The sequence below is a fragment of the Mya arenaria genome, chromosome 9 (genome assembly GCF_026914265.1).
Source record: "Mya arenaria isolate MELC-2E11 chromosome 9, ASM2691426v1".
In the NCBI taxonomy this organism is placed as follows: Eukaryota; Metazoa; Mollusca; class Bivalvia; order Myida; family Myidae; genus Mya; species Mya arenaria.
In genome coordinates this window covers 39,965,535-39,989,558 of record NC_069130.1, presented here as the reverse complement: position 1 = coordinate 39,989,558, position 24,024 = coordinate 39,965,535, and the positions used below count along the sequence as shown (strand labels likewise).

At 35.3% G+C, this 24,024-nt stretch overlaps 1 protein-coding gene across 2 annotated transcripts in view; it reads right to left on the bottom strand.

Moving 5' to 3' along the window:
- Positions 1–1,432: 1,432 nt before the first annotated feature.
- LOC128246677 (GRB10-interacting GYF protein 2-like) overlaps positions 1,433–24,024 on the bottom strand; it is a 38,048-nt gene continuing 15,456 nt past the window's right edge. The window contains exons 11-26 of one of the 2 annotated variants that reach the window (XM_052964998.1): positions 22,928–23,063; positions 22,255–22,421; positions 20,987–21,171; positions 20,378–20,548; positions 19,236–19,428; positions 18,245–18,388; positions 17,487–17,774; positions 14,817–14,969; positions 13,439–13,552; positions 12,726–12,814; positions 10,917–11,025; positions 10,443–10,624; positions 10,044–10,149; positions 8,492–8,588; positions 7,633–7,796; positions 1,433–7,107 (exon numbers count right to left, since the gene is read on the bottom strand). In XM_052964998.1, the coding sequence (XP_052820958.1) occupies positions 6,895–7,107; positions 7,633–7,796; positions 8,492–8,588; positions 10,044–10,149; positions 10,443–10,624; positions 10,917–11,025; positions 12,726–12,814; positions 13,439–13,552; positions 14,817–14,969; positions 17,487–17,774; positions 18,245–18,388; positions 19,236–19,428; positions 20,378–20,548; positions 20,987–21,171; positions 22,255–22,421; positions 22,928–23,063 (2,511 nt within the window). In that variant the 3' untranslated portion in view covers positions 1,433–6,894. The remainder of the gene's footprint in view (positions 7,108–7,632; positions 7,797–8,491; positions 8,589–10,043; positions 10,150–10,442; positions 10,625–10,916; positions 11,026–12,725; positions 12,815–13,438; positions 13,553–14,816; positions 14,970–17,486; positions 17,775–18,244; positions 18,389–19,235; positions 19,429–20,377; positions 20,549–20,986; positions 21,172–22,254; positions 22,422–22,927; positions 23,064–24,024) is intronic. The other variant, XM_052964999.1, reaches the window with a different exon arrangement.

The following is a 24,024-nucleotide window of genomic DNA, read 5'->3' as shown; positions in this document are numbered from 1 at the left end:
ATATTTTAAGCCCGGAATTCTAAATATTCTGGGGTTTTTTCAAAGCTAATCCTCCGGCACAAACAAAAAATATACCGTCTTGATGTACATACGTTACTTCGGAAACAGATAAAGTCATTGGTCTGTAACATAAACTTCAATAGCTCGAAATATTCGCCTTTTATTTGTACCAGCATGGGAAAACCTAGTTATGTGAAATCCGGCCTATATCTATTGGAAGGGGATGGTGAATTGTTTGTGTATACAAATATATACCATAAGGAGTATAAGAATGTGTTCTTCTCTTACCCATTTTACCTGTCAGAAGTCTTAAAGTAATAATTCAAAATTAATGAGCAGATATGCATTGCAGGGGCGTACCTAGGCATACTCCAGTACGCACAGGCGTACAAATGAATTAAGGTTCCCGCAAAATGGCCAGTAAAACAGTCCCACGTCAGGGGATATCGGTCCCGCTCCAACCCCATATATCATATAGGGACCAGAATATAGAACTACCTTTACTTTTTTTCACCGCTCTAAAGTGTACGGGTGTACAATTCAAAATGCTTCAGGTACGCCCCTGCATTTGCGCCGATTAGCTTGGATGCTTTTCTACGAAACTGGGTTCAAGATATACAGGCAGTCTTATTTTAAACATATATAGTTTACAACGATTACGAAGGAAGTTGTGATAACTTATACTAGGTCACTCACGTTGACACGATGTTGCGCGGGAGTGTGGTCTTGTGTTGTGGGGGAAACTGGATTACCCGGAGTAAACCTACTTGTCCGGCTTGTTGACCACTAAACCAAACACACATGCGCCCAGTCCAGGATTCGAACCCTAGTCGCCTTGGTGAGAAGCGAATGCGCTAACCGGAGGCGGTCTTAACGAACAAAACACACCGAAAAAAGCAGCTCAAAGGCTTATCGACTGTATTTTAGCTGGGAGTAGGATTTTAAATTGGTCCCAGATTTTAGTACTTAAACTGAATAAAAACGTTTTTGGGTAACTTCTTATGTTTATGGTTTGTTCTTACCATTCCCAGTGATTTTTTGGGAATTATTTTTACCACCTGTGCCTTGCAAATAGGGAAAAAAGTAGACTTTCGGAAAAATACAAAATCAGGCCAAAATAGCTAATAAAGTGGTATGTATACATGTTCTAACTTTTTTATGCACACATTTTGCTGTGAAAGAGTAAGTATTGTCAAGATTTTGTATAAATTTCAAGAAAATCATTACTTTTTTTTATTCATTAACGTAATCAGCATTAATCAAATTGGGAAAAAATATAAAATTTTGGGAAAAATGGACATTTTTTCGCAAGGGGAAACAGCCTTTAAAAGGCAGTAAATTGCACCATAAAAAATCACTGATCCCTGCCCAATATTCCAATCTTAAGAGTCAAACAATGTTAACTAACCAGAAATAAGCCAAACAATTTCATTTATTAATCATTTATTTGTTTTATAATTTTTATTTGTGCCATTTTCTTGCTTTTAAGACATCAACATTTCAAACAAAGTACAAATTCTTCCAAACATGATTTGTAAGGATTTTATATAAACATATCAACATCTAAAAAGAATAAATGTTTCATAATACCTTCAAGCCTTTGTTAAAAACCTCCCTCAACTACGATGTAATTAATACTTCGATCTATTCTCATATTAAAGCTGCACTCTCACAGATTGAACGTTTTGACAATTTTTTGTCTTTTTTTTGTCCTGAAACGAGCCATTTTTGCGAAAATCAATGAAAACCAGTTATATGAGACTGCTGACAAAAAATAAAATCGCAGATTCTTATATTTAAGTTAAAAAAATGAAGTTTTATCCATTTTTCTTTAACCATAAATAACGGTTTAAGCCATAAAACATTAATTTTCAAACGGAAATATATAATAATGTACGATCTGATTTTTTGTCAGCAATCTTATATCATTGGTTTGCAGATATTTATGCAAAAATTAAAAATTTGCTCTTTCCAAAACAAAAAATTAAAAAAGTTGTAAAAATGGTATATCTGTGAGAGTGCAGCTTTAAGGGAACAAATTATTCATCCATCAGCATTAAGTCATTGTTGAGAATGGGTTCAAATAGTTCAGCAGCCAATTGCAAAACTTTCCAGCATTGGGAAAGGTCAAGGTTCAAGCAGCTGGTTCATAAACAAATCGAAATTCAAAAGGTGTTTCAGTTCAAAATTATTAACAAATGTGCTGACAGAGAAATGAAAATGCAAATAAGTGTTTAAAGCTGCGATCTGACAGTTTTCCAGTTTAGACATTTTTTTTTAATTTTTTGTCTCAGAATCAGCTGATTTTGGCATCGATGCCTTCAATTCAGTTATATAAGATCACTCACTATTGAACAGATCGCAACTGTTTGGAAAACTGCCGCAATTTTAATTTTTTCTTAAAGCCTTAGCAACGCTTTTAACAATAAAACTTCAATATTTGAACATAAATATGAAAATCTGCTTGCGCTTCATACATTTTACAAGTATACCAACAGAATAATAAAGAAGGTCTTAAGTACCCCAGGAATACCAGGTAGCATTTTCAAAATTCTGAAAATTGTCACAAGCTCTGAGAAAGTACCTCATGTAATAATCAAAAAGCTTGAACTTTTTTAACAATTTTGTTATAAGGCCCAGTCTTTTTTCCGATAGAATGTCTATATGATTAGCATTGAATTCATGGTGGAATACAATTAGCTACTGAATTACAGAAATCATCAGATCACTTTAAAAGCTCCTACAAGAAAAATGTAAGAATTATAATAATAATATATTCATACATTTCAGTAGGACATGCAGAAAACACTTGAATTGATCTACTTATTTTTTTAATTAAGTAAAGTATAAACCAGTAAAGAAACCGATGCAAAAAAAAAATAAAACAATGGGTGCACTTAAAATTAAAGGAGATAGCTTAAAACTAAAACAAGGAGTCGGTGGCTTAAATATAAGAAAACTTAGAATAGAATATGGCATTCACTTATTACCTGGCCCCAATTTCTCGAAACTTCTTAAGTCCCTTATAACAGGATTAAGCTAATCTCACTATTTTTGTTGTTCTATAAAATGTGTTATATTGACTTTTTCAAGAATTTTTAGAAATTATGTAGGAATAATCTGTATTATTATCAGAATAAACCATTTTTCATGAATCAAAATCCATTTTCAGTATGTATTTTGGCTAATTGAAATAAGCGACTTAAGCCTGTTAAGCTTAAGAAGTTTCGAGAAATTGGAGCCTGTATATCAAAAAATGAGAGGTTTTCATTAAACCAAAATGAAAGGCCGGGTGAAAGGTCTTGCTACACATATGCATAATAGCACTAAGAACATGTGTACCAAAATTCATACAAATCTGACATAATTTCATGGGGTTAAGATGCCAGAAGGAACCAGAACCTTCTATAGTTTAAAGTGACATTCTTATTCAAAATCAATAAATATACATGTATAACAAACATAAATTTTAAGTGATACACCCTCAACTTCTTACTAAATAATGCATTCATGGAAAATACTAATATCTACTAACAATATTATAACTGTGTATTTAATAGCTGAAAACGGCAAAATATTAAATGATTGGTGAATGCTACAAGATTTACTGCGATTTAGTATGGTCTCATAAGATAGCAATACCGTGTTTTCTGCACATTTCATTTAAGATAAATTCTGTATCGTTCATAAGAACCATATCTTTCGACATTTGTTCATCCTTTTATGATAAATTAAAACAACAATTGTATAAAATGTGTTCGATCTTATTTGGGAGTAATAGTGCATCTTTAAGTAAAAAATATCAGGATATCTGGCCCCAATATCACGAAAATACTTAAGTTAAATATCAAACTCAGTCTCAACTCATTTCACCAAATAAATTAATAATATTCTTCAAAATCTTGCATGTTTTATACTTTTTTGAAAACGTATTTTCTAATAAATTTTGTCAATATTTTAAAGAAAACTAATTCTAGAGCATAAAAAATACTTGAGTATTTTATAAAGAATACAGAATTGTACTCAAATACATTTTTGGCTGTAGAATATATTTACCTTGGAATTCGACCAAAGGCTTTTATCAGCATATTCCATGATAATATGCACTTATATAACTGTAAAAAACATATATGATTTGTAATGAATTTTAATGTCATGTGATTAAATGTGTTGGGGCCTGGGCTGGTATTCAATATCGGTCTTAATGTCCCTAAGTACCTTCTGGCATTCACCCCCTCAATTATAGCCAATAAAATAAAGGCCTGGCCCCAATATCACGAAAATACTTGAGTCAAATCTCAATCTCAGTCTCAACTCATTTTACCACGTAGTATAAAAAGATACCATATACATGTTATTACACCTTTAAAAGGCGCATTCTATCACAGAATATGGTGATCAACGCCTTTGATCAAGATTCCAAGGGGAAAATAATCCACAGCCAAAAATGTATTTGAGTACAATTCAATCTTTTGTAACAATTACTCAAGTATATTTTTTTTTTATCTAGAATTCATATTCTTCGTTATAATAACATGATTGCTTCATCAACACATTCTTTGAGAAAATACTTTGTCAAAAAGTATAAAAACATGCAAGATTTTGAATCATACTATGCTTTTATGTGGTAAATTGAGTTGAGATTGAATTTTTACTCAAGTATTTACACAAGTATTTTTGAGATATTGGGGCCTGATCATAAAGATACCATTGACAGGACACCAATACAATCACATAAACAATAACTTCGAAAAACAGACCAACTAAAAATCAAAGAGCCATTTTGAGTTTGTAAAATAAAAAAGAAATTGTATAAACAGAAAAAATACACAGTATTAAATTTATAATACCATTTAGAAGGAATAATACACAAACACAGTTAAAACAAGGGCACTTAACCGTACAAAAGTAGTTACATTAAGAACCAAACCATTACGATTATAATGGTCCTCTTAAGTTCCCATTCCTTATACAACTTTTTTCTAGTTATTTGATAGCTTTACTAGCTATGTTAAATTTAGATGCCAGTTGACTGAATCTTTTGGATGATTTTAGGAAGTCTAAGAATATGAATTATGTTTATCAAATGTTTAGATAACATATATAAATTTTAATAAATATCTTAAAGCTGCACTCTCACAGATTTACCGTTTGGACAACTTTAATATTTTTTGTCTTGGAATGAGCCAATTTTTGTGTTAATATCTGAAACTAGTGATATAAGACTGCTGACAAAAGATCAAATCCCAGTTTTTCATATTTATGTTCGAAACTTTATGTTTTATGGCCAAACTCATTACTTACACTTTTTAGAAAAATGCATCAAACATCAATAATGAAAGCTTAGTTTTTTTGTCAACAGTCCTATTTCACTGGTTTCCATGCATTTTCATAAAAATTGGCTCCTTCTAATACGAAAAAATTCAAACAAAATGTCAAAACATTCAATGTCTGTCAATCTGCAGCTTTTAAAGAGCGTAATAAAATAAGAGTACTGGTACTTTCGTGAAAAAATAAATAAAAAATAATATTCTATTGAAATGATTCAAACACAAAACTGGGTTATATGGCGTCGAAATTTCAACTCATCATTAGACGTCATTCGAATCTCCTACGCCATTTTTATCGAAAACAACCTTGGATGTATATGGACAGTTTACATTGTCAGAAATCGGGTCTTTTTAAGCCCCCTGCAAGTAGATCGCGTAGTAATTTAATTTAGCAGTTAAACTTAATGACTAACCTCTCTGGAATCTTAATAATGTTTGCAATAATACACTTCACTGGGAATCAATTTAAACTTGATCAACAAATAAAAGCTAAAACAAAACATTTAATTAATGATATAATTCAAAATTATGGAACTAGTTTAACTGATGTACAGGCATACATCCGAGGTTGTTTTTGATAAAAATGGATAAGGGGCTCCGAATGATTAGGTGTCTTATTCCTTGAATAGACACATGTAAAACTCTTAGACAATACAAAGCTCCAGACAAGTAGTTTCAAATGATCATGATGTCTTAAAGCATGCAAATGTATTATATGAAACTACCTAACTTGTAGGCAACGAATACTGTTAGTCTTATACAGTAAAGCACACTTTTGTCTGTCGAATATAGCGCATAGCACTTGTACATTACATTTCACAAGAAAACAAACCTCAGACACGTTACAATAATTTTAATCAGGGAATGTTGGCCTAATATTGAAACTTGAATACATAACAAGTACTATTCAATTTTTTTAAGATTTTCATTGGCAAATTAACATACAAAAGATGACTTGATTTTTGATGGTTAAATCAATAAGGGATATTCCATTTGAACGTGCAACCCACCACAGGAAGGCAAAATAAAGAAATTCTACCTAGAGGAAGGGGGAGGGGGGGGGGGAGGGGGGGGGGGGGGGGTTGTGTGCCTGTTAATTTTGAGCTTTCTTTACACTGATTGAATTTCTAAAGAGGAACGGTCAAATTTGAAAGTGTCCTCCTGGGATGGGTTTGTTTATTAAATGGGATAGCCCAAACTATTATAATCACAGTCTTCCATTTCTTTGACTATCCATCCATTCTTTACTCATAACGGACCATTTTTAAATCCATCCTTTTAAAGCTTTAGCACATATGAACAGTTTTCATAAACTTGACCTCCACTGGTCAGTTTCCAGGGCCATTATTGGTCAGTGTTCCATGCCATTACTTCACACCGAGCTTTAGCGCGGCCTGCAAAATCCTACGAAGCCCACACACTTACAAGACATACCAAATGTAATGCCCATCATTCTTGTCTTTTATCATTCAACAGCAATATAAAACAAGATCAGAAGATCACCAGAAAGCAGCTCTCTCAAAAAGGTATCCAAAAGTCAGTCCGACCACCTGCATCTGTCTGTTCATCTCGTTGTCGAGGCTTCCACAGTCTCAATTTCTCCGACTATTCTGTCTGGAGCGGCATGGACGGTGAATCCAAGGATGCTGGCGTCCACTTTCATCATTTTGTTTTTCTTCTTCTTGCTGGCCTTACTCTTCTGGGCATCGTCGTTGCAGGGTGGCGCCTGTCGCAGCTCCCGAGGGGTGACTGCCGGGGCGGGACCCCAGATACTGTCCTAGAAACACCAAATATAGACAGGTTTATTATCAAGTTAAGCTGCTTGCAAGACATCCTGTAAAAAGCCACAAACAATTTATTGTTTTAATATTTACTATTTAATATATAATCTACATTTTGTTTATAAAATAAAACAAGAGAATTTTTGAGAGAGATATTTGTCCATATGGCAAAAGATAACCAAGTCAACATAACTATCATATTAGAAAAAATACTATTTCATACATCGAAAGGAAAATCTACAATCATATAAGTCATCGTAGAGTGAAACTAAGCCATAAATTATCACAAGAATGCCAGCAGTGTTGTTTTTTCACTTATTTGCATATTTGGCTACCTCATTTCTTTGGGTAAAAAAAACCAATAAAAAAAAGGAATCTTTTTTTTACATTTGGAATGTATGTTTTAGCATTGTAAATGGGGGCCCAATTTCTGCTGCAACCACGCACACATTATTTGCATTCATATCAGTTTTACACAACACAATTTAACTCTATCATTCAACTCTATCGTCGCTCCTTACCACCGGTTGTGCGGGCCTGGTTTTGTTTCTGTATTGACTGCGTTTCTCAAGGAACGCCTTGCCAAACTCCTCAGAGGCCTTGTTCTCGCCGAGGTACGAGCGGATATAGTCATGGACCTCGTACGGAGACTCCACCTCTTGTAGGAAGGCTATGAACGTCGGGACTGAAGTGGGCACAAATATGATATATTACATAGTAATATGTTTCATGCTTCAAATTATGTCTTTGCAAACAAATGAGCTTTCCAATTTTATTTAGAAAACCATTATGTACAATGCATTGATATGAAAAGTAAGCAGTTGACAAAATGAGAAAATTGTTAAATAAAGCTCCAAGACCTTGCCCTAATATCCCGAACATACAGAAGTCAAATTTCAATCTTCACTAATTTTAAGCGTCACCAATTGTTTTACATCAAGGGCTATTGAAAGTCATATCTTTTTAACTCTTCTTAAAAGTACATTCCCTTATAAAATAGATTGGTTCAAAACAATATAACTAAGAAAAGCTTAAGAAAAGTTATTCTACACCAAGAAAAGTAATTAAGTATGACTCATTGCTCTGTTCAGCAGTTACTCAAATACACTTTTCCTCTAGAATATGTTTTCCGTGAAATATTGACAAAAGGTCTTTATCAACCCATATGATCAGAAAATATGCTTATAAGAGTTAGAACATATTCAATTTTAAATAAGTTTTGAGGTTATATGATAAAACCAGTTGAGATTGGATTTGACTTCAGAGTATTTTTGAGATATTAAAGTCAGGTATGCATTCCTCTGCTTCATCGGGTTGTATGCGGACTGTCTTGTATATAATGATAAGCAAGATTTTTTATTATCATATTATGAAACTTACTGTCAACTGATGTAGCCATACTGTTAAGTTGGTATTTACACCATTGGGTGAAGTCATCCTCACTAGGCTGTGTTTGGAACAATCGCTGGACTGCCTCCTGAACACATTCAATATATACGTGTTAAACTCAATATGTATACAGCTGGGACTGTATTTTGATAAACCTCAAGCCATTAAATGGGGTACCACCTCAAGTCATTTATAACTTGTGTTCGGCTCAGCTGTTTACTAGAATTTATATGAGAACCTTATTATCATCAATGGAGAATGGTGTTGAAGTAATCTTCTGTATAAAGCATTAAAGGTTTTTAACTTCTGCACATATTAAACACACTTAAAACAAATATTATTTTTTTATTTTTTATTCAACTGACAACACAAACAGTAAATGGCGCCTACTTCGTAGATAGGTAGGATGATGTAACCAGAACCAAATGTTTTGTTTTTTGAGGCCTTGCTTAGGCATGGGGCTCTGATATTGCTCTATGTGGTACTCACAGCCTACACAACTTGCCGCTGGGTACAAATGTCAATGTATCGGAGGAAATTCAAATGTGCATTAAAAATGATGTTGCCATATTTTTGATAATTATATAGACCTTTTATTATTATATAGACCTTTAATTAAAGGTCTTTATATAGACCTTTAATTATTAATATAGACCTTTAATTATTATATAGACCTTTATTTAAAAAAATGTGGCGCCAAAATTAAATACATTTTATAAAATAAAATATATTAATATAATATAAAAATATAATTAAATATATTGTTAATATTGTTTACAAAAAGTAATAAAATAAAACACGCCAGGCTTGCATTTTTTGAATACTTTGTAGTTGTAATTTCATATTCAATGATTGCTCATGTAATCCCTGCAAAATATATATTTCTCACCAACAAGTAACTAAATTTAGTATTTACTTTTAAAGGGGCTGCTCTCCATATGATGAAATAGCGAAAAAAAAGAGAAAATTGTCGAAAACTGACATAAACTTGGTATCGATGTGAACAATGCATTGAAACTTACTAAAAACTGAAGTACCACATAGTTTACAATTAATTTATTTTCACAGTTTTTTCGTATTTTTCCATTCAATCCTTATGCGTGATTGGCTAGTCGATGTTATCACATGATATAACCAAGTTAGGTATATAGCTTAAATATTCCATCCGTTTTGTTGAGCCTTCATGACACAGTTGATACAACACTGGACTGCAATTTTGGCAACACTGGTTCGAACCCGGTCTCTGACTCGATTTTTTTTTACATTTTGGTATTTTTTTTACAATTATGATATCAAAGAGTAAAACATTTTTATTTAGAAATATGACACTTATACTTATGGACTATGGTTTATGCAAGAAACCCATCATACATTTTAATTCACAATACTACTGAAACATTAAGGCCATTTTTAAATAATGTTTTGGCCAAAAGTGGAAGGGTAAAATTTGCAACAGAATCATGATATCATTTGCACACAGTGAGATGTTAAATGCTTACAAAATATGAAGTCTACAATAGCATTAAAAACACAGTGAACTGACCTCCTCCTTTTTGGACTTGGAAGGTTTAGGTTTGTTGGGAGCGGAGTTGCGGGCCTTGTCAGGTTTCTTTCCCCCCAGCGCTGGGAACTCGCCAGTTTGCTGTTTGCTGGAATGGATGATAAGGATAATGTTACTTCTTTACTTTCTAGAGCGCTTTGCAAAACTAATGGCACCGCCCTTACCCCGAGATTTGTGAAAAATACGACCTAAACAAACCCCAAAATAATTCCTTCTCCCACCTATTTGGTCGATTGTTTTCTGAGAGGCCCAGAATTGTTCACAGCATCATCCAAGAAGCCCGTCCACGCCACACTAATACCCAGGGCTTGTAAATGGTCCATTAACACTTAACACATGAACACTTATCTCACATAAAGAAATAAATCACCATTGTCATACCTCTGTTTGGCTGACTGTTTCTTGACTGGCCCAGATGTTATGATAGCATCATCCCAGAACCCAAGCCCGGGCCCACTGTTCCCCTGGGCTTGTTTGAGAGCTGCACCCCACGCCCCCTCATTCGCCCAGTTGCCTGATGCTGGGGACGACCCCCATACACTTGCAGCTCCAAGTGACATGTTCTGAGTAGAAATGAGAGGTGTTTAAACATACCATTAAAGCTTGCTAACACTAAACTAAAATAGGTAAGAGTTTTATGTTTACCATAATAATTCTTAGCTGTATAATACAGATTTATTATGAGTATCATGTGTGTGCCTATGGCTATCATGATAAGATTTTTATGCATCTAGAAATATCATCTGTTTGAACATGCACTTGTAAACTCTATTTCCTTAACAAAAATCCTCCATTTCTCTGGTCTTATCAAGAATTTCATGTCTTCCCATGGTAGCCCACAGATTGTGTACCTACCTTAGCTGCAATTTGTTGATTTTCGTCTCGTTTCTGTCTTTCTCTCTCCAACTGACGTGCCTGCTCTTCTTGTATCTCAAGTAACGACTTGTTTGATGCTTTCGGTGAGCTAAAGATAATAAATGTAACTTGAATTGAAATGTGGTTTTATGATATGAAGTTAGTTGTAGCTCGGCCGACTTGACTAAAATTGCTCTCACTGTACTTAAATGTTCATTGATAAAATATTTATCGAATGAAAACAACACTTTGACTCGGTTTTAAGCATGTTTCAAATGCCTTTTCAAAATATGGGGAAAACAAGAATATGAAAAAGATATTGTACTTTGATATAATATTAATCCTCCTGAATATTTTTATTTAAACATTATATTTGCCACTTTAGGCTTGAGCATATATAAAGCATTTTTTATCAGCAAAAGTAGACAAGAATATATATTAGGGATGCAAACGAATATTCGAATATTCGATCAAACGTTTGGTATTCGAATGTCAAAATCGGTATTCGAATATTCGAAAAAAAAAAATCAATAAAGAGAACAAAACACATTTTGCCTTCATCACTGATGTTGTTTATAAAGCTTGTTTATCTTGTTTTTACAACGATTGGCCCCTAATCCCAGAGGTGTGAATGTGATGACTAGACACGCGACATGTGTCATTTAGGGACATTTCGTCGGGTACTATAAAAAGTCCCCCTACTTTTACAATAACTGGCTAGGGATCGGCTTTAACACCAATGTGTTGTCTTGGCTGCAAATTATGCTGTGCAAAATAGCGCAAAACGAGGTGATGATATAAATGCCACAATAATGTAATATTGTGCTCAATAATGTTGTTGCATATATGTGCTTTAAACTGTTTTCATCTTTCAATACAATTTTCGTGCTTTGAAATGGATTTTTGAATATAATTCCTCTATTGTTGTACAATAAATAAGTCCAATCCACTTATGTTTTCGTTTTACTATTTTACTAGTTCCCGAGTTGGTTTGAGTTTCCATAGTTATATTTAGTCAGTTTAGAGGTCAATCTCAGAACGAGGCTGATCATCCTACGGAAAGACCTTCCATTGGCGCAAAACACTGTTTTACAAGGAATCCATCTAATTTCACATTGTTTACAAAAGGCAGCGGAATTGAATTATTCGATTTTGTTGTTTGTCTGTTTATAATGTATTGCTTTTTACTTCCTGGAAATGGAGAATTTCAAAGGCTCATTTGGGGAAATCAGGGTCCGCCGCGCGTACTGGATACGACAAAATTGGGTTTAAATGCCCAGGCTATTACTTTAGCGAATAATAATAGTAGTTTACTACATCTTCTAAAATATGTATTTCGCTAATCGAATATTCGAATATTCGATCGAAAGAATTACCGAATATTCGAATATCTGTTTTGCCATTCGTTTGCATCCCTAATATATATATATATATATAAATCAATATTTTGCATATGTTTAGAGATTAATTTTTTATTTGATTTTTATACTATAAAAAGCATAAAGTCTTAAACAATTGCTTAAATAGTTTGCAAAACTTTTCCTTTATTCTATGTTTTGAATAAAAATAAAATCACATGGTTAAAGGAAACAATTGCACTAAGCCCTCTAACTTTCTACATGAGGTGATGGAGCCTCATTTCTGTGACCGATGCAAGCACTTTGCAAATCATTTTCTGTAATTCTGCAGAAGTTACTGCAACTAAAACGCAGTTCATCTAAGGACTTTTTCAACTGCAAACACCCCAATTCCTAATTTAAATGAACTTATCTAGGTTTTTAAGAAATGACGTTTTACAAAGCTACATACACAGTTGCGGTCCATGATTTCTGCTGTTGCTGCTGCTGTTGTAATGTCATCATCTGCTGTCTCTGTACTTCCATCTGTTTCCTCTGCAACTGAAATACATAAAACATGTCACCAAATCAGTGAGTTTCTTGTATGCAGTCTTTCCACCAAGGCATTTTGGGGTGTCGGTACCGAGCTGTAATCCAAACATGCCTTAATTGGTCCGACATGCTTTATGCCCATGACATGTCATAAAAAGTATGTAATAAACTGTGAAATTGTTCTTTAATCTGCCTGCGAGAAGGCCATAAAGTTTGCATTTCACTTATTGTCAGATAATTAGCCCTGCTTAAATCAGGTTTGGTGTTTATCGATTAATTAGCCCAAACTGTACCATTGAACCCTCCCTGGCCCTCCCCGTTCAGTCCGCCATCCCTTAAAAATATCCTGGGGAAAAAAATTGTTTGTATGTGTATGGGGACCAGGGTTAATTATGCGACTATGATTGTCAAATAGGCATTATTTTTTACAGATCTAGGTGGCACAGCATCATATCAATTTTCTACATATTCATTGCAACTCAGCCAAGCCTAAATAGTTCATATTGCCTTTATGTAGATTGGTAAATTAAATATTAGCAAATTTTCATGAACTCTGAACATCTGTTCAAAAATATTTTTGTATTCTTTTGGATAAGTCCCCATACTACAGTGTGCCTTATAGAAACCACTTACCTCCTCTCTCTCCATCCTCTCCTGTTCCTCCTGCTGCTGTATCTCTAGTAGGGACTTCCCTCCGCCAGACTGGGAACCACCCGACTGGCTTGCCCACTGCGCGTGCGACGGCAACTGCAATGTCCAAATGTGATAGAGATAGATGTTACACAACTCAATATCCAAAGAACCTATCCTACATTTTGTTGCCAATTCTATCTATGGCCTATTAGTTCTTGCTTTATCTGCATATAAAATAACTACTATAATAGGAGATTTCAGTAAATAAAATAATCATGCATGGTTAATATAGCCAAATCAACATTTTCAAATAGAGCCTAACAGTACTTTTTTTTATACAGAACTACCAGCATATTTCATAGAGTATAGCTTGTATGTTAATGCTTCATAGTGTCTAGCCTTTAAGTTAATGTTTCATAGAGCCTAACCTGTATGTTTCATACAGAACTCTGAGTATGTAACATAGGGCATAGCCTGTATGTTTATGTTTTATAGAGCATAGCCTGTATGTTTATGTTTTATAGAGCATAGCCTGTATGTTTATGTTTTATAGAGCATAGCCTGCATTTTTATGTTTTATAGAGCATAGCCTGTATGTTTATGTTTTACAGAGCATAGCCTGTATGTTTATGTTTTATAGAGCATAGCCTGCATTTTTATGTTTTATAGAGCATAGCCTGCATTTTTATGTTTTATAGAGCATAGCCTGCATTTTTATGTTTTATAGAGCATAGCCTGCATGTTTATGTTTTATAGAACCTAGCCTGCATGTTTATGTTTTATAGAGCATAGCCTGCATGTTTATGTTTTATAGAACCTAGCCTGCATGTTTATGTTTTATAGAGCATAGCCTGCATGTTTATGTTTTATAGAGCATAGCCTGTATGTTTATGTTTTATAGAACTTAGCCTGCATGTTTATGTTTTATAGAGCCTAGCCTTCATGTTTATGTTTTATAGAGCCTAGCCTGCATGTTTATGTTTTATAGAGCCTAGAGCCTTATCTGCATGTTTTATAAAGCCGAACCAGCATGTTTCAACAAGCCTAACCAGCAGGCTTCTTATAGTCTAACCAGCTATTTCAACAAGCCTAACCAGCAGGCTTCTTTTAGTCTAACCAGCTATTTCAACAAGCCTAACCAGCAGGCTTCTTATAGTCAATCCAGCTATTTCAACAAGCCTAACCAGCAGGCTTCTTATAGTCTAACCAGCTATTTCAACAAGCCTAACCAGCAGGCTTCTTGTAGCCTTACCTGCATGTTTCATAGAGCCTAATCTGCATGTACCCTTGAGCCTAACATTATATGATATTGCATAAATCTTATGTTTCATAGAGATTTACCACAGAGCCCAACCCACATGTTTTCATAGAAGCTAACCTGCATGTTGGCAAGCTGCTCCTTCTGTAGTTTTCGCAATGCGTCCTGCTGCTGTTTACGGAGAGCCTCCTCCTGCTGTTGGCGTATGACTGAAGCCTGCTGCTGTCTCAGGGCCTCATCTGACTCGCGCTGTCTTTGGGATTCCTGGGCCTTCTGTAATGTAATATCAGGGATGCTAACTAAGGGATTATGTACAAACGGCAATCTTTTTGCATTCATGGTTTTGTAAATATAACGAGAGAAGGAAAGTAATCAATAATTTATCTAAATATTTAAAATACAGAAATAGTTTACTGCCTTATTGCTCCTCCTTTCCATGACAAAATCCCAATTTTCCCTCACCAAACAATCAGTGTTTAAAAGAGCTGAATTGGTCATCTATGACTGTAATTATTGACTTTGGTAATTTTGGCCTCCATTCTCTGCATTAGCCAACCCTAATCTCCCTCTTCTCATAATATGAATAGGCTTTTTTTTCTTTTATCAAAATGATTTCCTTCTTTCTGCTATTTTACACATTGTTTTCACAACCCTCGATCTCATGTTCAAAATTTCCCTGATTTATCTCTAACTTCTGCCCATTTCCCTGACCAATTTGAAATCTCCCTGACTTTTCCCTGACCATGGGAACCTTGTGCAACTTACTTTTACTTGATATTCACATTGTCCTTTATCAGCATATCTCCTTTAGATGCCTTGTCCAAATAACATCCATTTCTATTTATTCCACCTTTGACTCCCTTGACAAGATATTTAACAACCCCACCTCTATATACTCCTGTCCCTTTATCTTCCTTACCCTGTAAATCTCCTCTCTCTACATTTGCTCCTCTATTCTCCTTGCCCCTTTCTACTCCCTAAACTAGATATGTTACCATCTCTGCTGCATCTCCTGCTGTCTCTTTATCTTCCTTACCCTGTAAATCTCCTCTCTATATATTTGCTCCACTATTCTCCTTGCCCCTTCTACTCTCTCAACTAGATATGTTACCATCTCTGCTGCATCTCCTGCTGTCTCTTTATCTTCCTTACCCTGTAAATCTCCTCTCTCTATATTTGCTCCTCTATTCTCCTTGCTCCCTTCCACTCCATTGTCTAGATATTTAACCACATCTGCTGCATCTCTTACTGTCTCTTTATCTTCAATACCCTGTAAATCTCCTCTCTCTACATTTGCTCCACTATTCTCCTTGCCCCCTTCTACTCTCTCAACTAGATATATTACCATCTCTGCTGCATCTCCTGCTGTCTCTTTATCTTCCTTATCCTGTAAATCTCCTCTCTCTACATTTGCTCCACTATTCTCCTTGCCCCCTTCTACTCTCTCAACTAGATATGTTACCATCTCTGCTGCATCTCCTGCTGTCTTTTTATCTTCCTTACCCTGTAAAACCTCTCTCTCTCTCTCTCTCTGCATTTGCTCCTCTATTCTCCTTGCCCCCTTCTACTCCCTTATCTAGATCTTTAACCACATCCACTGCATCTCTGTCTCTTTAACTTCCTTACCCTGTAAAACTCCCCTCTTTCTCTCTCTGCATTTGCTCCTCTATTCTCCTTGCCCCCTTCTACTCCCTCAACAAGATATTCAAACACCTCACCTGTATCTCCTGGAGCCAATTGTACAAAACTGGTTAATTCTTTGTTGGTCGAAGATAACCTAAATGTTTACTGATTGGTTTACTTATCCAATAAGTACTATAAACCAATCAAATCAATTTAATGTGCAAACTATGTGAAAAATATAACCTGTGGACAACTTATTCAAGTTTTAAACAAATGGCTGCTGCTGTCTATGAATCTCTCTGTCTCTCAAGCACCTCTCTGTGCTTACTCAGTCTCTATTATCCTAGCATTCTACCTTCTCTTTCACTCTGCCTACTGGATATTCAACCACTACACCTGTATCTTCTGCTGTCTATTCACCTCTCCCTGTCTTTCATCTCCACTCTCAGTGTTTGCTTAGCCTTTTTCCCTTAGCCTTCAACCATCTGATTCACTTTGTCAAGTAGATATTCAACCACCTCACCTGTATCTTCTACTGTCTATTCATCTCTCTCTATCTCTCCATCTCCTTTCTCTCTGTTTGCTTCGCCTCTATTCTCCTAGCCTTCAACCATCTCTTTCACTCAGTCAACTAAATATTCAACCACCTCACCTGTATCTCCTGCTGTCTATTCATCCCTCTTTGTCTCTCCATCTTCTCTCTCTTTGTTTGCTCAAAAGATCTATTCTCCTAGCCTACTACCATCCTTTCCACTTAACGCTACTAGATATTCAACCACCTCACCTGTATCTCCTACTGTCTATTCATCTCTCCCTTTCTTTCATCTCCACTCTCAGTGTTTGCTCAGCCTTTTTTCCCTTAGCATTTAGCCATGTTTTCCACTCAGCCTACTAGATATTCAACCACCTAACCTGTATCTCCCGCTGTCTATTCATTAATCTCTGTCTCTCCATTTTTTCATTTTTTTGTTTGCTCAGCCTCTATTCTCCTAGTTTTCAACCATCTCTCACTCAGCCTACCAGATATTCAACCACCTCACCTGTATCTCCTGGTGTATATTCATCTCTCTCTATCTCTCCATCTCCTCTCTCTTTGTTTGCTCAACCTCTATTCTCCTAGTCCTCAACCATCTCTCACTCAGTCTACTAGATATTCAACAACCTCACCTGTATTTCCTGCTGTCTATTCATCTCTCTCTGTCTCTCCATCTCCTCTCTCTGTGTTTGCTCCGCCTCTATCCTCCTTCCCTCTTCCTCCTCCATCATCCTCTGTTGTAGCTGTTCCTCCTGCCTGATCCTTTGCTCCTCAAGCTGTCTAGCAATCTGGTCTTTTTCAAACTTCCTTTTCTCCTCTTCCATCTGTCGTATTCTCTGTTCTTCTATTTGCATGGCTCTCTGGGCTTCTTCATATTTTCTCTTCTCCTCTTCTGCTCTTAATCTTTCCTCTTCCAGTTTCTGTCAACGGAGAGTTTAATTATCATAAGATATAGATTCATATAGTTGATTATTCATTAATACCATCAGATATCACTGGTTGACCTGTTAAACACAAACAATAAAGCATGTATGTGTATGTGGTTATATGTAAGAGACAGAACCATTAAAAGAAATAATTCTTAAATCAGATTTGTTATTACAAGCCTAAAATTATTCTAGATTAAGAAATATTGGACTTTAAAAATGTTTGTTTTTTCAATTAATAGATATATGGCCACAAATTCTCCTATTAAAAAAGTGTCAAAATATTGCATATATTTTTTAATATCTATACACAAATCATTTTTTTTTTGTTTGTTTTTTTTGTTTTGATCATTAAGGTCAATTGAGATGAACATAATAATGCAATAAAATTTTAAAGAATTATAAATTTTTTTGCATCTTTGTAGAAATGGCTTTAAATGTTTTGTGAACACTAGCCCACTCACCGTACGCTCCTCGATTTTTCTCCTCTCTATTTCCTGTCTCTGTTTTTCTATTTCTTCCATCTGTCTCCGCAGTTCTTCCTGCTCTTTCCGCAACTCTTCCTTCTGTTTCTCGGCTCTCTTTCTTTCTCCTTCTATTTCTTTCTCCTGAAAACATTCATTAAACATTATAACACCTCAAAGGTACAACACACGAGCAGGTTCTCCTAAAATTGGCTCTTGATGACATTCAAAATTACATCACTTAAATGATTTCCCAGTCAAGTTGCTAAAACATGACTATTTGTACTGATCATTTAACCTATATTAAAAAGAATTCTGTATTTCAGTTATCCCTTTTCTTACAAATTAAATACAATTAAGTTTTTTTGCATTGAACATGCACAGCCTAAATAAATTCAAATATTTTATGGCCGTGCTGGTGAAAAAAAATGCTCATTAAATGAAAGGAATGCTTTTTATTTATGGTTTGTGAAATATTTTCATACATTTTATGTAGCAAGATCCCCAATGATCGACATATTGTCATAACTCGTCAATTCAACTGATGTCAATTACTTTTATGCAATATTTACACATTTCTTTGTGTTTATTTTCATGGTCAAAAAGCTAAGTAAAAGCAAAATAAACTTTTTGTTGAAAATCCAAGACATTTACAGCAAAAACGAAACTAGAAACGAGAATAAACTGACCCAGTCCTCATTTAAATTGAGACACAAATAGCAAAGAGTTACTTGCAAAGCTTCCACTTCAACTGTTTTATTGGTAAAGACAACCTATTTTCATTACAGACGCTCCATTTTGAGCAGGACAAGGAAATTAAAGGCCTATTTCCAAATTCTGAAAAAAACAGCATTTGTCAGGCAGTTTTCAAGGCAATTTAAAAATCAGGAAATTTAAAGGAATTTCTTTTGCACCAAACCATGACGTTTTTTCCTCAAGAAAAGTGGTCAAGCTTATAACAGCACTTCCATCCCTACAGTAAATAAAGTACCTTCAACTGAGCCTCGAGATCAGCAGCTGAGATCCCCCCTGCTGGCATACTCGCAATAGTTGAGGGGTCGATATCCCAGATACTGGCAGGCAGTGGGCTGGCCTGGGAAGTGTTCGGGGTGGAGACAGATCGATTATAGGATACCTGGGAGATCGGCGAGGCTGAACTTACTGCCATGGGGGCTTCTGATGACCTGGTGGAGAAAATTTAAGAATAGAGTTACATGGAACAGTGTTAAAAGGATTTAACAATCCATTCTTTAGTCCACCAACATTTTATATGACCACCTATTGCTAGCCAAGGGAGTCTGTATAATTTAAATATCAAATAGCCATAAAACCCCGATATAGAAACTGTAACAATCGGATTAGGAGACAGATCGTATTTTAAAAGAAGTTTTTAGTGGGGCATAATTAAAACTTTAAATATCCTGTCTAATGCCTTTAACAAGAATAGTGTTGATAAGAAATTACTGCTTGGTATCAAATGTTTGAACAAGCCCTTTTACATAAATTTAGAATTTTAGCAAGCCCGGAAGACATTTTACCAGTGCAGGGCTTGCAGGCTTGTGTTAATTTCGACCACTGCCTAGGAGTGGTTTAAAACAGTAAAACTGCACTTTTAAGATTTAATCTACCGTAAATGACTGGGTATTAGACGCATTTTTCCCCCTCAGACTTCGATGTTCAAAATTATTCCTAGGATTATAAATGGAATGGGGCGGGTGGCTGTATTCATAAAGCATCTTAGTGAAATTCAGGTAGGGTAATTATAGTTGAAATAAAATTATTTGACGGTAATTCTTTTTAATTTTTGTTTTTAAATTCCAGGAAATGATACACATTAAGAAATTATCAAGCTGAACATAGTTTGAAATGATTCCCATTAGGGTCTTACTACCTTAAATCCCCTCTATTTTCCATCCAATATATTCATATGTGTTTATAATTTAGCCCATTCACTCATAAATGTACAATCTTTGTTTGCTTGCTTCAAATTCAGATAAGAAAGCAGGCATTTTGCAACTAAGTTGGTAAACGCAGCCCCAGGTTTTACAAATATAGTCAACCAAAGTCTGATTCCATATCTGGGTGCATACGACGTCCATTTTTATAACACTACGAGTATTACAATGGCCTTACCTGGGAGAGAGTTTCTGGGGCTGTGATGGTGGAGGCGTGGCAAGGGCTCCCTGCTTGGCCAGGATCTGTAGAGCCATCTGTTGCTGTTGTATCGGTGGTAAGGCTTTAAACTGTCCGTTCTCCTGGAGCTGGCTGACTATCTGCTGCACTTGCTGTTGTAACTGTATTTGTCTGAAACACATTCACACATTTAAAACTATAATCTCTGTTTATGAGAAAGATAAAAAAATAAAAAATGGACTTTTATGGCAACCTGGATATAAGAATTCATCTTATAAACTAGGAATTTTATTGCCTTAAGCTTTGAATTGAGAGTTAGTGAAAATGAGTGTTGCATTTTTCTTATGAATGTTGCCATTTAAATTGCATGACTGACCAGTGGGATGCCTAAAAATAGCCAGTTACAACATTTCACAAATCTTTTCAACATGGCATTTTGCATTTTCTGCTGACTTTTTGGGCTTGTAGAGCATTATAGTTTGAATTGAATTGGAATTAATGTCCTTGCACCATTACACTGACAATAGGAATGACAAAATCTCAACTTGTTTTCTTAGACAAACAGAGCGATAAGCTAAAATCAAAATACATAAAAAATGCAAACCCCACCTCATGAGCATCTGCTGCTGCTGTTGCTGCTGCTGCTGCTGTATTTGTTGTTGCATGTATTGCTGAAGGAGTTGTTGATGGTCCTGAGGTGCTGCAATGTTCTCTGCCCAGTTAGCTTGTTGTGGTGGGGTCGCAGTGGCTGGAGCCTGGGGCTGAGTGGCGGGCTCAGGGCTGGCTGCAGCCTTCTGTGTGGATAAACATGTAGACCAGTCACAAGGATATACAGTAACAGATGGCCTGTATCTTGGGAGCTTGACTTTAGGGCTGTATGCTGGGTTCAAGGGCCCCATTCCAATAACAATTGTAAAGCTTAAGATCGTTAATTACCATTCGCATTCCTGTTTTGGTCGTAAAATAGTATTTCATTAAAAGTATTTTAACATCTATCTGACAGATTATGCCCTTATATAAAGCTGCACTCTCACAGATTCAACGTTTTGACAACCTTTTTTTATTTTTTGTCTTGGAACGAGCAAATATTTGCATAAATATCTGAAAACCAGTGATAAAAGACTGATGACAAAAATCAGATCCCATATGTTCATATTTCCACTCCAAAATTGATGGTATATGCTTTTTTCTTAAACCGTTAGAAATGGTTTAAGCCATAAAACATTAAATTTGGAATGGAAATATGAAAATCTGCCATCTGATCTTTTTTCAACAGTCTTTTATCACTGGTTTGCAGATATTTAACCAAAATTTGCTAATTCCATAACAAAAAATTAAAAAGTTGGAAAAACATTCAATCTGAGAGAGTGTAGCTTTAACAGGTGTACCCGTGCATTCTTAAGCAGAGTGAAGTTTACAACTAAGATATATTATTGAAACAGGGCCCTGGCAGACTGCCCCATTCTGTGTGGTAATTGAGCTCTTATTTAGTCATTAATATGTAAGGTTTTTGGGGCCATGATTTCCAATAATCTCAAGTGTGAGTCTTTACTCGGACTAAGAAAAACACTTCTATCAAATTACAAAAAAAACATCTTTTGTTTACAAAATAAATGTAAAAAATAGCACAAATTCAAAGTAATAAGATTCAATAAAATGTCATCATTAAAACACAATTCAAAGGAAAGTTACAATGAAATGAAGATCATTAGTTTTACCAAATGAGTCAGAACCCTGACTTGAGATGGTTCTGAATAATTAGAGGCAGTCATCCTGATGGGACAAGGGTATGGTATTTGAAGAAAAAAGTAACCCATCTAAGGAATTAAACCATCTACAGTAGACTATCAAAATGTGTAGTTAACTACAATACTTACCAACAGTGGTGCAGGCCACTGGCCAGGAAGGAAGGGCACACGCCCCCAGTGTTTAATTAGCTCTCCAAGGGGTGAAAACACTTCATCACATCCCCGACGGACCTGTAGGTTCATTGTGAAATAGCCCGCACTAAACCACTCCGCCATTTCGGTGGAATTGAAGGGACCTGAACAGGAAACAATTTAAAATGAATATAATTGTAGTTTCCATTTATGACAAATTTAAGTTCTTTAAATCTGCTATTTAAATACAAGAAAAATCTAAAATGTCCAGCTTGATCCAAAGTTCTTTTCCCTTTTTAAGGGAATGGTGGTGAGGTCCTTTTAATGGCAAAATAAGCATCATTTGGTCAAAAAGGGGGAAGATATTATCATGATTCATATAATATCCAACATGTTTTCATACCTTTCATTCAACAAACTTTAAAATCAACATATACATGAATGAAATTTGATTATTTTATTCATACATTTGCTAAATGGCTAAGAGGTCAATGCTTTTGAAAAAAAACTTGGAGGATTTTTTTACCTGGGTAGGGGAAAAGTATCTACTTTTTAAGGAGGGGAATGGGGCCAGATTGCAGCCCCAAAAAGGGACGAATGAACCCAACTCAGAGCATAACAAACAGTTGAAAGTGTTTGTAAGTGTTTGTCAAGTGACCCCTGTCCGCACCTTGTAGGTCTCCCTGAGGGTCCCTGTAGAACCATTTGTTGTAATGCTCATGCTCAGGGGGTAGGGCACAGGTCCCGGACTTACTGCTGGCAGTCGCACCATCAGGGGCAGACAGCTCTTGGACCACCTCTTCATCCTGCAGGGGAGATAACTTTAGGATAAACAAGAGAATTGCTAGGAAATGCCAACATTGGTCTTTTAAGCTAGATGGCCACAAATAACGAATTATCTAAGGGCTATTCAAGTAAAACATATAACCCATGGGTAAATTTGATTCTGTAGGGGGAGGATGCTATTATTTAAAAGTGTCTTTCCCATGTATTACATCTTTGAATGGAACAGCCCTAAGTCAAAGATTGGCATTGCTGAAAGTTAAGTGTAACATGTAAACTTGATTATATTAAGGGCTGACAGCGATGCAACAGTGGGTGGGGAAGGTAAAAAAATAAAACGTTAAAAAAATACATGTTTATTTTACTTTGAGGAAGGATCCTTTTTTGGAGTAAAACATTTATTCTTGGCGAAATGTTTGGGGGCAATAAGGAGTTAAACAAATTTTACAAAAAAAGATTTTAACAGATTTTGGATCAAAAGGCATTCACATTATTACGGAAAGGTCTGTCGACATTAGTACTTTGTTTTTATGTTAAAATGCCCCAGACTACCTATTCAACAATGTCTTGAGAGATCTTGATGATATCTTATCAAATAAAAAAATTATTCAGAAAAATAAAGAAATTTCATGGATGAAATTCATTTTTTGGTTACAAAAATGCATATATCTCTTTTTAAAATAGCTGCATTCAACACAACGCAACAAGAGATTGTTGATTGGGCAGTTCCAATAAATTTGGTCCCTCAATTGACTTTTGCATCGCTGCCGACCCTTAATGAGAATATTGCTTTCAAATGACATGACTTACTTAAATTTAAGTTTGGCACAAATTAAGGTATCAAAAGGAAACAATCATAATTTTAAAAAACATATGGGGAAGGTATCAAAAGGAAACAAATCATAATTTAAACAATATGGGGAAGGTTTCAAAAGGAAACAAACCATAATTTAAACAATATGGGGAAGGTTTCAAAAGAAAACA